Source organism: Solanum dulcamara, chromosome 7 (assembly GCF_947179165.1).
Source record: "Solanum dulcamara chromosome 7, daSolDulc1.2, whole genome shotgun sequence".
Taxonomy (NCBI): domain Eukaryota; kingdom Viridiplantae; phylum Streptophyta; class Magnoliopsida; order Solanales; family Solanaceae; genus Solanum; species Solanum dulcamara.
Window position 1 is genome coordinate 67,231,765 of NC_077243.1, and position 16,763 is coordinate 67,248,527.

At 34.5% G+C, this 16,763-nt stretch overlaps 1 protein-coding gene across 1 annotated transcript; it reads left to right on the forward strand.

The window, feature by feature from the left end:
- The first annotated feature begins 495 nt into the window (after window positions 1-495).
- Window positions 496-1,745, forward strand: LOC129895927 (basic leucine zipper 43-like). Its single transcript, XM_055971715.1, has 2 exons — window positions 496-871; window positions 1,195-1,745. Exons 1-2 carry the CDS (start codon window positions 566-568, stop codon window positions 1,420-1,422), a joined length of 534 nt encoding a protein of 177 aa, XP_055827690.1. The 5' UTR covers window positions 496-565; the 3' UTR covers window positions 1,423-1,745.
- The last annotated feature ends 15,018 nt before the right edge of the window (window positions 1,746-16,763 follow it).

A 16,763-nucleotide genomic window follows, 5' to 3' on the forward strand; every position in this document is an offset into this window, starting at 1 on the left:
CTTCGAGAACCATCTATTTTTTATTTATTTTTAATTCAGTGTCCAGTACCCGCATTGAAGTCCGACTAATTCGAATTCGAGCAGTGTAGGGCCCCATTCGGGATGAAGAGCTCCTTATCAAGGATTTTTTTCACACCCAAAACTTAAACCCGAAATCTCTAATTAAGGGAGGAATAGTTACAGACAAGTATCATAAAAAGTATCTATTTCACCAATTTTCAAGACTTAAAAGAGTATTTTACTAATTGAGTTTTCAAAATGTCATGTTAGCCGAGAAACCCTAGTTTGTAGTCTACTTCTATAGGTGTAGTCACTATGCAATAGTCCTAAGCGCACATGCACATTTTCACCATGAAATTCTGGTTGTCTCATTTTTTTTTTTTAAGGAACTGTGGTGCTTTTATACGATTTTTACTATTGATAAATTGGGCCATCGACCCTATAAAATGCCTCTTTCCTACTCACTTTACCATTCACCTTTCAAGTACAAACAACTTTTGGCTGAACTCCAATTTTACACCTAATTCACTAACATTGTCCTTGCAAACTCAAATACTTTTAAGCCATGCAATCCACTAATGTCACAGAAATCTATTATAACCCACCTCACTATAGTTACACACCCACATTTCAATCCATTAATAGAATCCCTAGTCCCTTTAATCACCTTCAAATTGGTCCTCCAATTCAAGAATTCAATTCACAAACAACTTATTTCAACTATAACAATTCAACCTGTGATGAAAGTGATGAGCAACTACTCATGTCTCTAATAAATGAACGAAAACAGAGAAGAATGATATCTAATAGAGAGTCCGCAAGGAGGTCGCGCATGCGCAAACAGAAGCACTTGGACGAGCTATGGGCACAGGTTAGTGACAAATGTATAGATACGATATTCCAAATTTTGAATCGTAAGAAGAAAAAAAAGTACTAGCTTACTAAGTTTTGAATAAATTATTTATATATATATTAAGTTGATTTTTCCACACAAATACATGATTAAGTTGATTCATCCACACAAATTAATTTGTAAAGATGGTACTCATTACTTTTTAATTTGTGCCAAAATTTAATATTGACACCCTTCTATATTTGGAAGCTCCTTATTTTCAAATTTCTCACATTTCCAAACAACTTAAGTAGAACTTTAAACATATAAAGATTAAATCTTGAATTTACCTCTATGTACAGGTTAATTGCCTGCGGAATGAGAATCACCTGCTCCTGAACAAACTTAATCACGTCTCTAAGAGCCATGACCAAGCACTTGAAGAAAATGCTCAACTCAAAGAAGAAACTTCTGGACTTCGTCAAATGGTTACTAAGATGCAGCTCATGAATGGCCCTAATTATCCTTCTTTAAAAGATCTTGAACTTGATGATGATGAACCTTGTAGTGGTTCATCTCAAAATGAATAGCAAATTTAGTAGTCATAATACATAGACGCACCTATTAACATAAATAGGTATGCATAAATAAGTACTTGAACATATGTAAAATTGAAAAAGTAGATGCATGCATTCTATATGGCAATTCACATCCTACGTCTGACATCCTACGTGTATTATGCCATATTGAACATATGTGTCTATTTGTTCAATTTTATATAAGTTTAAATGTCTACTTATGTACATCCAAAATTGAAAGCTATAAATATCAACTAAATCCAGGTTAAAGTGCACGTTTATGTTGATGTATTATGCCAAGTTATAAGGTCCTCTAAATATTATGCATGTTGGCATGGTTTTCTTTCTGTTTTTGCTTTCTTAATATTTGGTTGTTGAGATGGTGGAAATAATTTGAGTTTTCCTCCGCTTATTGGTTTATCTCCTTGTTGTGGTCAAGGCTATGATTATTATTTGGGAAAAGTATACTAAATTGACTAAACAATCAAACTATTTATATCCATATACCTCATCCCCTAATAACTCTAATTCTGTTCAAACGGCCCAAAAAAATTACGTCACGTGCCCCTTTTCTTATGAAGTTGAATTTCACCGATAATTAAACTAAAAATGCAGCGCGTACCTATCTGATTTTTTAATTCACATATAATACCTTTTCATTTCTCTATTCTTTTCTTCTTCTTTTTTCTTTCTATATTTTGTGCATTACTATTCTTTTTATCTTGTTTTGTCTTTCTTTTATTTAAATATAAAAATCATTATAATGGTTGATCTTTCTTGACTAAAATAATATATAAAATAAATAATTAGCTTACAAGAAAAATATTAAAAGGAATATTAAATTTAATCATTTATTTAATAAAGTCTAAATTAATAGAGATCCAAATATTTATTTTTGATTAGATCGTCATCTTTTATTACATCTCTTTTTAATAATTGAATACGAGATTAAGAAAAAAAATTCTCTCTTTCTATATTTTTGCTTTTTTAAGAAAACAAAGTAAATACAAAAACTAAAATACTAACTACTTTCATATTAATAAAATAAAATAACAAAATAACTAGACTATAATAATAAATAAATAAATAAATAAATAAATAAGAAACAGTAGGAAACCCATTGTATAAATATGTGAAACAGTCCTTAATGATACCATGTCAGTATATGATATGTTGTAATAATATCACTGAGAAATGAGTTGGTTGTACATGAATGAGTGTAGGAAACCTTAATGATATCATAACAGTATATGAATATATCAAATAATCCTTAATGATACTATGTTAGTATATGATTATATGAAATTGTTTTTAATGATACCAAGTCAGTATATGATATATTGTGATTTTGTATCATTGAGAAATGCGTGATTGTATCATACATGATCTGAGAAGTGTTATCAATATATGTAATAGACCTTAATGATACCATGTCAGTATATGATATGTCGTGATGGTATCATTGAGTAATTATGAGTTTCTCTCACGAAGGATTGCTCATTAGTAAATGATATCATGCTATTATATGTATAATGTATTGGTATCATTGAGGAATGAGTTGGTTGTGCATGAATGAATGATACCATAGTAGTATATGAATTTATTATTATGGTATCATTAATGAATGAGTAATTTTATGAATGAATGAATGAAGAAAACCTTAGTGCTACCACAATGTACATTCACATAGTGTGATGGTGATTTGAGGAGTATTACTGATTATATGAAATAATCGTTGATGATATCATGTCAGTATATGATGGTATCATGAAGATGTCGAAGGATTGAAGTAGACATCAATGATACTATGACAATAGATAAATATATTTTGGTGGTATTATCATGGATTAAAACAAACATCAATGATATCATGTCAGTATATAGATATATTGTGATAGTATAACGGAGGTCTCATTAAAGTATTGAAACATACATTAATGATAACATGAAAGTATATGTATATATTGTGATAGTATCATTAGAGACTGAAGCAAATCAAAAAATAAATAGAAATAAAAAAATAAAGAGACCATTAAATTAAAGAAAAAAAGCTTAGAATGACCAAAAATATGAAATTAAATATGGTGAAAAATAAAGAATATTATGATTTGAAAAAAAAATGATGGAAAAGGAAGAATAATAATAAAGAATAAAAAGTAATTAAAAAGGAGAAAAAAAGGAACATGAAATAAAAAAATTATAAAATAAAGAAAAAATAAAAGGAACCAATAAAGGAGAAAATAAAATAAAAATTGAGTATAAATTAGACTATGGTGTAAAAATAAATAATTTGAAAAAACAACTGTACATAAATGCGTAAAAAAAACGTGAAAAAAGAGATGTAGAGAAAATAAACGAATAACGAAATATATGAGAAAAAAGGAAAAAAAGAAGCAATAAAAAGAATAAAGGAAGTATATCAAATAAATATTGAGTATAAATTAGATTATGGTGTAAAAAAATAAAGAATAAAATAATTTGAAAAAATTTAAATGAACAAAGAAACATAAAAAAAGAAGAAGTAGAGAAATAAAAAGAAAAAGAATTAAAAAGGAGCTAAATGTTATAAATACATTGAACAATAGATTGTCCATTTGGTTTATTCATGAACTAGCAAATTCATGTATGTATATTTTCAAGGTGATATGAATCTTTTTAAATGCTAATGTATCCATTAATTTGAGCATTTAATATAATGACTTTTGGAGTGATTTCTCAACCTATAAATATGGTTGTCATTCCCTATTGTATGACACTTGAATAGAAGAAAAGTTCTCTCCTTCATCTACATTTCTTGCCTTCTTCTCTTTATACTTATATTGTTCTGAGCTTAATTTTACAATACATTATCAGCACGAAACTCTCGCCAACTGAGATTGAGTTTTAGTTTTTCTTCAACTCATGTTCTGATTGATCTCGTTATGAGAATCGAGAAGGGAAAATGATTACTGCAATCAAGAATATTCTATGCATAAAATCAGTAACCAAAGGCATATACTCATACTGGTTGAATATTCTCTACTCCACAAAATTTCTTAAATGAAAGAAGGTATAAAGTTTTGGTAGCATGAGTTTGAGTATAATTTTCATTATGCTAATCTTGAAGGGTAAGTTTGATGTTTATCTTATTACAATTACTTATATGTCGAATGCATTAGTTCACATAAGTGGTTATATTTTCTAAATTTTATTTAAATATTTTGAAAGACTCAAAGGGTGAGTCATATTGTACATCGGTCTATTATACCATTGGTTAAAAGTAAGACGGTGGATTCAAATCATATCGCACCAAAAGGGTAAGACATCAGCTTCAAGTCTAAATGCACCATAATGATAAACATTTGAGGGTAAGGTGGTAGATTTAAGTTCTATTGCACCAAAAGGGTAAGACCTCAATTTGAGTTTTGATGCTCTATGATGATAAGATATCGAATATGAGTCCAAAAGAATTATGGCCTAACACACCTTATTTGGATAAGACATTGAGTTTGAGTGTCAATACATCATAGTGATGATAAAATAATGACTAAGACAAAAATAATATATTTTTGATCAAAAGTTTGAAATCCGCTCAATTGATTTGCTCAATTCTATCATATGAATGTGGTAACAATGAATAATAAGTCTGAAACAAGACAAGTGATTGAATGTACGAATAAGGGTGTGAAGGGACATAATTATAATAGTCATCATTGTGATAATTATAAAAGGAAGAACACTATGAGTTCTCCAAATAGTCCTTCAAAATGTGAAGGTAATTTTTATCATCATAATGATATGAAATGCCATTGGACCCATGGTCATTGTGTGATCTAATAATTTGATAAATTTATAAATCCTCAATCAAAAGAAAGAAATATAAAGTGGTGGTACACTTGACATTTCAAAATGATGTTGAGGTGGGTCATGCAAAATGATAAATTTTAAAGGCATGAGAATGATCTTATAATTTAAATTTATGAAGCGTATACACATGATTAGTCCATTCCCCAAAGAGAATGTGACTTGTGATAAGCATTATGAATGCTCGAACATTCTGAAAGAGAATGAGTTAAGATGTGATAAAAATATTATGGGTCGGATATATGTCACAACTCATCTCTACGAAAGATTTGAGGGAAATAAATAAAAAATATTATGGATTGGATATATGCCACAACTCACCTTTATGGGAGGTTTGAGAGAAATAAATAAATTTAATTTTGATGGGTGTCATGAGATACTACACAAAATTAATTGTGATCTTCAAAAGAGCTATTATACTATCGGAGGAATAATATTAGGGTTGTAGTAAGTCTCAAAAGAAACTTTTTAAGTTTCGAAGAAATTAAAAATAAAAAATTATTATAATTGAGAAACTATAAATTATGAAAAGATTTAATATCTTCAGATTACTACAATCGGGGCGGGTTATGAATATTTATATAAAAGGTCACCCGCATTTTTCTCTTATTTGTTGTATACAAACATGGGCATGATGATAGAATCACATGCAAAAGTAAACTAGAAGTTTACTGGAATAAAGATCAGTTGGCATGGCCGGTTCGCCATTTCAGTTCAAATATGATGCAAAAATAATTGCGAATTCATGTGACTGTATAATGAATAAATAAAAGATTCGTCAAGAATTCTCTTGTGTTTTTTGTTCTCATGATAAAATGATCATTATATCATTGTACCAGTTAAGATTGAGATTGTATTTTCTGAGATTTTTGAACTTATAAAAGGATGAATATGGGCTCATTCACCTGCCATGTGGACCTTTTGCGACTATATGATAGTTACATCTATGAAATGGTCACATGTGCTTTGTTGTCAATTTAAAAATTGATTTTTGTAAGGTTGTTTGCTTGAATTATTAAATTAAGAGCACAACTTCAAACTATGAAAGTGTGTTGATAATGCTGGTTGGTTTAACAGAAATTGTATGCCTCAAATATAGCTAAACCATAGATATGAGAACAAAATTCCCAAATAAGATCTGATATGAGATGAGTTTATTTAATATGTAGCAACACATGTACGCATCAAGCAAACACTGTTACCCTATCATAATTGGTTAAGAGTCAGGAATCAAATAATTTCAATCTAAAGGTTAAATCTGTGATATCTGATTCAATTGCTCCATCACGCACAAAGATGGATCCCCAAATGAGGTTGGGGTGATTAGATTTTCTAACATTAGGGTAAGAGTTGATTGGAAGATGAAAATTATGAGTGAGATGAATTATCTAGATCCTCATTAAAAAATGTGAACTTGAAGTTCAAGAGATAATTCATTTTCATAATGTTGCAAATTAATTGCAAGATGAATTTGCTGATCCTATGTTACAATTCAGTTGCAAATGCTCCAATGAGAAGTCCTTGAAGAACATAGTCTATTGTATGTCTGAAGCGTGATTGATCAATCTATTCCAACTATAAAACTCCTTGAGGAAGGAGAGGAGAAATGATAAAAATGATTAGGATAATAAGGCAAGTACTTTAAAGGAGCACAACGACATAATACTTCATAAAATCTTGGCAAAGGTTCAAGTACCTGAAATGATGGAAAAATAAAAAAAATTCGATAAGTTATATCATAGTGGAATCGAGTCAAATGACCGTTGACAATATCTTTGATATCAAGTAGCGCTTAATGCTATAGATGATGACGAGGATTTTGATTTCAAATTTGTCATATAGTCTGGACAGATAAATGATTGGCCAAATAAAATGCACTATGCAAGTATATTTTATTTCACTTAGAAAAGTGATATTTACGGACATATCGTTTATATATCAAGATATAATGTTAGTGGGGGTATAAACAAATCATTATGCAAAAGTATAACCGTATGGTATAAAGTATGATTTGTGCCTCGGGGCATAAAATATTTTTCGCAAAAGTCCTAACATTAATTAATGGAGATATATTCTCCAATGGTGGATGCAATGAAACTTATTTTAGTTTGGCAATAGATGAATGTCACGATCCCTACCCGCTGTGATTGGCACCCACACTAACTCTTCGATGGGAGAACCATTCTAAATAGCCCAGCAACACTAATCCCAAAGAAATCTCAAACTTAAGGATGCAAATTAGGTGTAAAACAAGAATAAATGCTAAGTTCCCATAAACTCAAAAAACAACTAGTTATCAACCTAAAAAATGCCGAAGTAAACACATCCTAGGAACTGAAAGTATTCCATACCAAAACTCTAAACTAAACAAGTCTAAAATAAGGGGATACAACCCCAAACGAAGAAGAAACATAGTCATGAACTAAACCAATGTTTTAATCTAAGTCCTGGAAAAAGGACTAGAAAATAAGAGTGTCCACGACAGCTTGAAAGAAATAGCTCACCCTTGAACTCAAACAATAGTCACTCCTCTAAATGAGGTCTCTCCGCAACCGGCTGAATATGCCCCATACTCAAAAAAGGCAAAGAAAGAGTAGTATTAGTACACAAAAATAATGATGTATTGGTAGGATCACGCGATTAGCCAGTAAGCGGATCATAGACAAGTAAACTCAACATAAACAACATACATATATATAGAATAAGTTAACCAATCTTATCTTCAACCATATTCAGCAAGTTCACGATTCAAAATCTTCAACATGCTATAACTTCACATAAGGGTCCTCTCAGGGTACCTAAAAATAATCAACCTTGTGTCGGAACATAACACCCAATCTAAATGTGGGTAGGATTATGACACCGATCCAAATATATATCAGAATGTGACACCCAATTCAAACATACCAAAATCACAAAATACATTCAGTATTTACAATATTATATCACCAAGAATAGGTTTATCACAAAAACAGGCCAGTAAATGATCATTTCACACATAATCTAGCATGTCTCCCTATTCATATATACATATGCATGTCATGAATTAGTTTAGAAAGTATATGAAACACATACAGGAAACAAGACCGTCACCTACGTCAAATTCAAGCTTCAACAACCTTACAATGCAAGAACCTTTCCTTTCCGGGTTCGTTCCTCTCATTCTTGATCTAAAAATAGTGAATACATATAAAAGATCAACATAATGCCCTATCTATCCTAAAAAATAATACAATTCTCATCCTAGGCCAAACCCATGATCCTAACCCCACCCTAGGGCTATTTCTCACCATTAATTTTCGGTTCAAACCCTCTCCCAATGATTACCAACCATAATTTCTAGGTTCTAGGAATAAAATGATGAATTTAGAAGTAAAATCCTTACCTTAAACTTGGAAATCCATGGTAAATTGATGAAATTTGCCCTAGGTCATCTCCTGAAGTCTTAGAAACTAATTTTACAGAAAAAGACCATTTTGGGGGGTTTTCCCGACTTAAGTTTCGTCTGCCCCACTCGGGCGGCAGTAATCCCGTTCTAGCGGATTGGCGGAGACAGAGATCTTGTAAAGAGACTCCAAGTCTCCCCTTTCACAACACACCCTCTTCCCTAGATGAATTAAAATATATCCTTCATGCCAAATCCGATTCTAAGAGTTTTATTCGACTAAATGCGATTCCTCGAAGCCGTAAATATTTTGTATCATCTTGGCTATCAGCTTATCTAAATAAATTAGATATTCTCTCTCTCACCATTCACATGGTCGCCCTAGACTTGAACTGACTCAAAATTCATCTAAGTCTGGCCTAGGCTAATTTTTTTGAAGTTACTACTCAAAGTTTTCTAGCCCAAAATCCTTCCCAATTGGCCTATTCCTAACAAAGGGGACATATTGTTATAATTGATATCAATTTATCTATTACTCATCCCAGAGTGACTAACTAGGGAAAAATAGGGCTAAAGTAGAGATAGAGTAGTACCTGTTTCAGCGAATAGTTGAGGATACTTGTCTCGCATGTCTTTTTTAGTCTCCCAAGTAGCTTCCTCTACCAAATGACGTTTCCATTACAATTTAACCATATTAATATCTTTATTCCTCAACTTCAAGATATCACGATTAAGGATTGCAAATAGCTACTCTTCATACTAGAGTTCCTTGTCTAATAACACCGAGTCTCATTTAATGATGTAGTCCCCATCCCCATGGTACTTTTTCAGCATTTACACATGGAACACCAGGTGTACCCCATACAATCTAGGTGATAAGGCCAATCTGTAGTCAACCTCATAACGCTTTAATGGGTGACACTTTTAGAAGAACTTGCTCACTAGCCTCGAATGTCATATCCCACACTTTACGGTCAGTACACTCTTTCTAATGATTTTGAGCCGTTAGAAGCTTATCTTGGATGCTTCTTACCTTATCCTGATCATCCCTCACTACGTCTACCCCTAATGGCTCCACTTTCTCTGCTTCAAACCACCCTATGGGGGACCTGTATCCCCTCCCATACAGGTCTTACTAGAGTGGCAACTATTTTTTTAGGAGAACTCACACAAGGGCAAAAACTTGTCCCAATGTCCCCTAAAGTCTATTACACATGCCCTCAACATATCTGTCAGCACTTGGATAGTCCTTTCTAATTGCCCATCTATATGTGGATGGAAAGCCATCCAAAAAGTGAGTTGAGTACCCAACTCTTCATGTAACTTACCCTAAAATTTGAAAGTGAATTGCGTAACACGGTCTAAAATGATAGAAAAGGGCACAACGTGCAGCTTTACTATCTCCTTCACATAAATCCTGGCCAGCTGTTGTGCATTGTAGTCCACTCTAATAGGGATAAATTGTGCCGACTTGGTTAACCTGTCAACCACCAACCAAATGGAGTCATACTTTTCCAAAGTCTTGGGAAGTCATACCACGAAATCTATGGCTATTCTCTCCCACTTTCATTCAGAAATGGACATTCTTTCAAGCAAACTTACAAGTCTTTGGTGCTCATATTTCACCTGTTTGAAGTTCAAAAGTTGGCTACATACTCAACTATGTCTTTCTTCATACCAGGCCTCCAATATAATCGTTTCAATTCTTGATACATTTTAGTCACTCCTGGGTGAATAGAGTATCGTGAATCTTGAGATTCAGACGGGATCTTCTGAATTAGTCCATCTATCTGGGGAATACAAATCCTTCCCCTAAAGTGAAGCACCCCACCTGCATCAAGTGTTTAGTCTTGAGCCTTGAGCACCAACCTCTTTCTCTAATTTCATTTAAGTTAATATTTTCAAACTGCTTGGTCTTGATCTCTTCTATAAAGGTGGGCCTTAGATCAACTTAGGCCATTATCCTACCTTTCTCTGAGATGCCTAGCCTCATGAACCTATCCTCCAAGGCTTGAATTTCTCTATCCAAGGGCAGCTTAAGGTCTCCCAAACAGGATAGACTACCCATGCTCACTAGTTTTCTGGCTCAATGCATCTGCTACCACATTAGCCTTACCTGGATGGTACTGGATAGTGACATCATAGTCTTTAAGCAACTCTATCCACCTTCGTTGTCTCAAATTCAAGTCCTTCTGGGTGAACACATGTTGTAAGATGCGGTTGTCAGTAAACATCTCACACTTGACGCCATATAGATAATGTCTCCAGATATTTAGTGCAAACACTATCGCTGCCAACTCCAAGTCATGATTCGGGTAGTTCCTCTCATGCTTCTTCAATTGCAGTGAAGCATATGCTACAACATTCTTATCCTTCATCAACACAAAACCCAAATCGGAATGTGAAGCATCATAATAAACAATAACGTCTTTACCTTCGATCGGCAGGGTCAAAATTAGTGTTGTGGTCAGAAGAGTCTTGAGCTTTTGGAAGCTCTTTTCATACTTGTCAGTCCAATCAAATGGCACCTCTTTTTTAGTCAGTCTAGTAAAGTGAGTAGCAATAAAAACAAAGTTTTTTATGAACCGACGATAATAACTAGCCAGTCCCACAAAACTTCTAACCTCAGTCATGGAGCTAGGCCTAGCTAGTTCTTAACTGCCTCAATATTTTATGGATCCATCATTACCCCTTCTTTTGAAACAACATGGCCTACAAAGTCAACTGAGGGCAGCCAAAATTCACATCTAGACAATTTTGTATACAACTTTTATCTTCACAAAATACCTAAAATAATTTGAAGATGATTTTCATATTCCTATTCACTCTTTGAATATAGAAATATATCATCTATAAACACTATCATGAATGAATCTAGGAATGGCTTGAACACCTCATTCATCAAACTCAGGCTGGAGGTGCATTGGTCAACCCAAAGAACATCACCAAAAAATTCATAGTGCCCTTACCATGTTCTAAAAGCTGTTTCGGACACATCCTTAGGCCTAATCTTCAATTGATGATACCTAGAACCGAGATCAATCTTTGAGAAGACTAAAGCACCTTGTAACTGGTCAAAAAGGCCATCAATACTAGGAAAAGGGTATTTATTTCTGATGGTGACCTTATTCAGTTGTCGTTAGTCAATGCACATTCTTATACTATTATTCTTTTTCTTGACAAACAATACCGGAGCACCCCAAGGGGAAGCACTGGGATGAATGAACCCCTTATCAAGAAGATCCTGAATCTAAGCCTTAAGCACTCTCAACTCTGGCGGATCCATACAGTAAGAAGGAATGAAAATTGGATGAGTACCCAACTCTAAGTCTATGCAAAAATCTATATCTTGATCAGGAGGCATACCAGGCAAGTCTGAAGGGAATACTTCCAGAAATTCACACACTACTAGAATAGACTCAATAGAAGGAGACTCTATATCAATGTTCCAGATATGGGCCAAACAACCCCGCCCCACCATTTTTCTAACCTGGATAAAGGATATGACCTTAGCTAGCTTAGACTTGTACACCCCTTCTGACTCTAACCTTTCCTGCTACGGGATCTTTAGAGCCATATTTTTTGTATTGTAATTAAGTAAAGCAAAATAGGGGGACAGCCAAGTCATGCCTAAGATCATAAGAAAATCTGTCATGTTTAAAATCACCAAGTCAACCCAAGTCTGATATCCCATAAACACAACAAAACAAGTACGAAACACATGGGTAACTATGACTGACTCTCCAACAAGGGTAGAAACCTGAACAGGGGCATCTAATATATCATACAGTGCAACAAAACTCAAGGCATATTTCACAGACACATAAGAATAAGTGGAACTTGGATCAAAAAAATAGTAGCCATCCGATCACAAATAAAAATAGTACCTGTGATAACTACATTAGTCGCCTCTGCCTCGGTCTTACCCGGGAATGCATAAAATTGATCCCGATCATCCTGATGGGCTACCTCCCTACTTGGCTGGGTTGCTCCTCTACCTTCACTTCCATTAACTCAGCCCTCACAGCCTCTCGAATTGCCTTCTCACCTAACTTATGGACGTCCTCTACCATTGCTTCCCCCAGCTGATAGGACCACTTCTCTGGACTGTTGGGCTGCTAAAATGTCCCGTGGGGGGTGAGGGAACTCCCTCCATATATGTCCTTGCTCTCCATAATTAAAATAGTCACAATCAAAATATGAGCGGCTACTTAGGAATGATGCTCCCTAGCTATCATGTGTTGGATGGTGCTGTGGAGTATCTAAAAAACTTCCAGTAGAAGCAGGTAGTGTTGACTGAGTTGGTCAGGTTGCAATCACAGGACTGCCTGACCCGTTAGAATAGGATCCTTGGAAATTACTGGTGCTCTTGGGATTATTAACCAAAGATTTGGCTTTCCCATCTCTTCTCACACCTTCAACCTTCTTAACAAAGTCTGTGACTTCATTGAAACTCCTGCAACCAAAGTCATTTGGACGAACAATACTTGCAACTCAGGTTTCAGCCCCTTCATGAACAACCTGATCCTCTCCTTCTCTGTAGTGACCAACTGAGTAGCATACCTGGACAATGCATAAAACTTGGCCTTATAAGCAACCACTAATAACCCTCCCTGCTCAAGGTCTATAAACTCATCCTTTTTTATGTCCCTCAAAGTACGAGGCACATACTTTTCTAGGAACAGAGCATGAAACTAAAACCAAGTGAGTGGGGGCAACAAAGGTAAACGACACTCCCCATAAGACCTCCACCACTGCTTGGCCTCACCCTATAGTTGGAAAGTCACAAACTCTACTCCATGTTGGTGCACTATACCCATCTTGTGCAACCTCTCGTAACAATCAAGAATAAACTCATAAGCATCTTCGTTTTCAGTACCATGGATGAAATACTAGAGGTTTGAGTTTGAGGAACTTGGTGAGCATGTCATGCTCAATACTAGTCATTACTGAACCCATGAGTGGTTTAAATAAGGTATCAGTTCCTACCACATCATCTGCTAGCTGAGCTACCGTAGCAATAGGACGAGCAACAAGTGCTGGTGCTGCGAGCATAGTGGGAATGGCTTTAGTGCCGGCCAACCCACTCAAGAATGCCATGATCTGCTGGGCTAGTATGGGGTCCAAAGGAGAAATACCAGTAGCCCCAGTTTGGATGTCCTCCTCCTTTTAAACATGATCTTCTTCCTCTTCAACTTCTACCTCTCTCTCTAACTTATTCTGGGGAGAAGGAGGGGCCTCATCTACTAGAACCTCCTTAATAGGAACTTCTACTCTAACAGGTGCTGCTCTCCCTCTGCCCCTACCTCGCCTCCCTCTCCTTCCTCTTCTTTTGCCATGCCTTGAATGACTATTTCTTCCTCTAGCTCCTCCAGAGCTATAGTCCTTACACCATTATAGCGAGTGTTACCATCTGCGGACAATAGAGTGAAAGATGTTAGATACCGATTTGGACCACCAGATACCAATTGGAATCAAGTTATAACATGAAGGAAAGAAGATAATGAAACTTTTCCTAAAATCTTGTAGCCTTTCGAAGAAAAGTATAGAAGTCTCTACAAGAATATACTAGACTTGTTTTGGTCAACGAGATCAATGAACCTAGGATCTAATACAAACTTTGTCATGACCCTGATCTGGAGTGACTGACACCCACACTAACTCTCTAGTGGGAGAACCATTCTAAACAGTGCAACAACACTGATTGCAAAGAAATCCCAAACTTAAGGATTCAAAAGAGGTGTAAAACAAGAATACATGCTGATTTCCCATAAACTTAGAAAAAAACTAGTTATCAACCCAAAATATGCAAAAGTAAACACATCCTAAGAACTGAAATTCATCCGTACTGAAACTCTAAACTAAACAAGTCTAAAACAAAGGGATACACCCCTAAAAGTAGAAGAAACATAGTCATGAACTAAACCAATTTTTTAATCTAAGTCCTGGAAAAAGGACTAGAAAATAAGAGAGTCCACGATAGCTTGAAAGAAATAGCTCACCCTTGAACTCGAACAATAGTCACTCGTCTAAATGAGGTGTCTCCACAACTAGCTGTATATGCCTTGTACTCAAAAAAGGTAGAACAAGAGTAGTAGCAGTACACAAAATAAATGGTGTACTAGAAGGATCATGCGGTTAGCCAGTAAGTGGATTATAGATAAGTAAACTCAACATAATAGACATATATATATATATATATATATAGAATAAGTTAACCAATCTCATCTTCAACCATATTAAGCAAGTTCACAATTCAAAATCTTTAACATGTTATAACTTCACATAAGGGTCCTCTCTAAGGACCTACAAACAATCAACCTTATGTCAGAATGTGACACCCGATCAAAATATATGTCGAAACATGAAATCCGATCTAAATATGTGTAGGAACATGAAACCTGATCCAAACATATCACAATTACAAAATACATTTAATATTTCCAGTATTATATCACCAAGAATAGATTCATTACAAAAACAGGCCAACAAGTGATCATTTCACATATAATCTAGCATGTCTACCTATTCATATGCACATATACTTGTCATGAAGCAGTTTAGAAAGTATATGAAGCACATACAGGAAACAAGACCGTCACCTACATCAAATTCAAGCTTCAACAACCTTACAATGCAAGAGCCTTTCCTTTCCGAGTTCGTTCCTCTTGTTCTTGGTCTACAAACAGTGAATACATATAAAGGATCAACACAATGGCCTAACTATCATGAAAAATAACACAAGTCTCATCCTAGGCCAAAATTATAATCCTAACCCCACCCTAGGGCTATTTCGCACCATTAATTTTCAGTTCAAACCCTCTTGCAATGATTACCAACCATAATTTCTAGGTTCTAGGAGTCACAAGATGAATTTAGGGAGTAAAATTCTTACCGTAAGCGTGGAAATCCGAGGGAAATTTATGGAATTTTCTCTATGTAGCCTCCTGAAGTCTTACAAACTAATTTTGAAGAAAAAGACCATTTTTAGGATTTTTCCCGACTTAAGTCATGTTTGCCCCACTCTGGTGGTAGTAATCTCGCTCTGACGGGATAGGCAAAGACAGAGAGCTTGTAAAGAGTCTCCAAGTATCCCCTTTTACAACATACCCTCTTTCCAAGATTTATTAAAATATATCATTCACGCTGAATCCAATTCTGAGAGTTTTACTCACTCGAATGTGATTCTGTGATGCCGTAAATATTCTATATCATCTTGGTTGCTATCATCTTATCCAAATAAATCAGTGATTCACTTTCCCACCGTTTATATGGTTGCCCTAGACTTCACCTGACTTAGAATTTGTCCAAGTCTAGCATAGGCTAATTTTTTTCGAAGTTACTACCCGAGTTTTCTGGCCCGAAATCTTTTCCCATTGACCTATTCCAATGACGGGGACAGGTCGTTATAATGAAATACTTGAATATGTGTAATAGATGATTGTCATGTCTCGCTAGACGATGAAGGTTATACAAAAATACTTGAAACATTCAAGGTGTTTGAAACATATAAAAGTTTGAATGAAACTTATTCATTAAAGTTTCAAAAATCCTTAAATGGATTGAAACAATCAGGATTGAAAGGGTACAAAAATGATCCAATTTGTCCTTGCATCTTTATAAGAAGGTTGGATCTAAATTTGTTAGGATAATTGTGTATGTTGATGATTTGAACATCATTGAAACTCATAAAGATCTTTGAAAATCTATTGAATGTTTGAAAAGAGAATTTGAAATGAAAGATTTCAGTAAGAATTTTTTTTGTCTAGGCCTACAGATTTGACAAGTTGAATATTTGTCAATCAATCAACATACACAGAAAAAATTTGAAGCAATTTTACATGAATAAATCACATTCATTAAGTACCCCAATGATTGTGAGATCGCTTGATATAAATAAAGATCCATTTCAAAATAAGGATGAAGAGTTTCTTGGTGATGAAACTCCATATATTAGTCGATTGGGATGATGAACCAACTATACATGATCAAATATTTTACAGTGAATGTATTGGCAAGATTCAACTTCTCTCTATTAAAATGATGTTGGAGTGGCGTTAAGGACATATTCTTTGAAGAATCATGGACATGAGTTTATTTTATTCCAATGAATCCAAGACAAAAT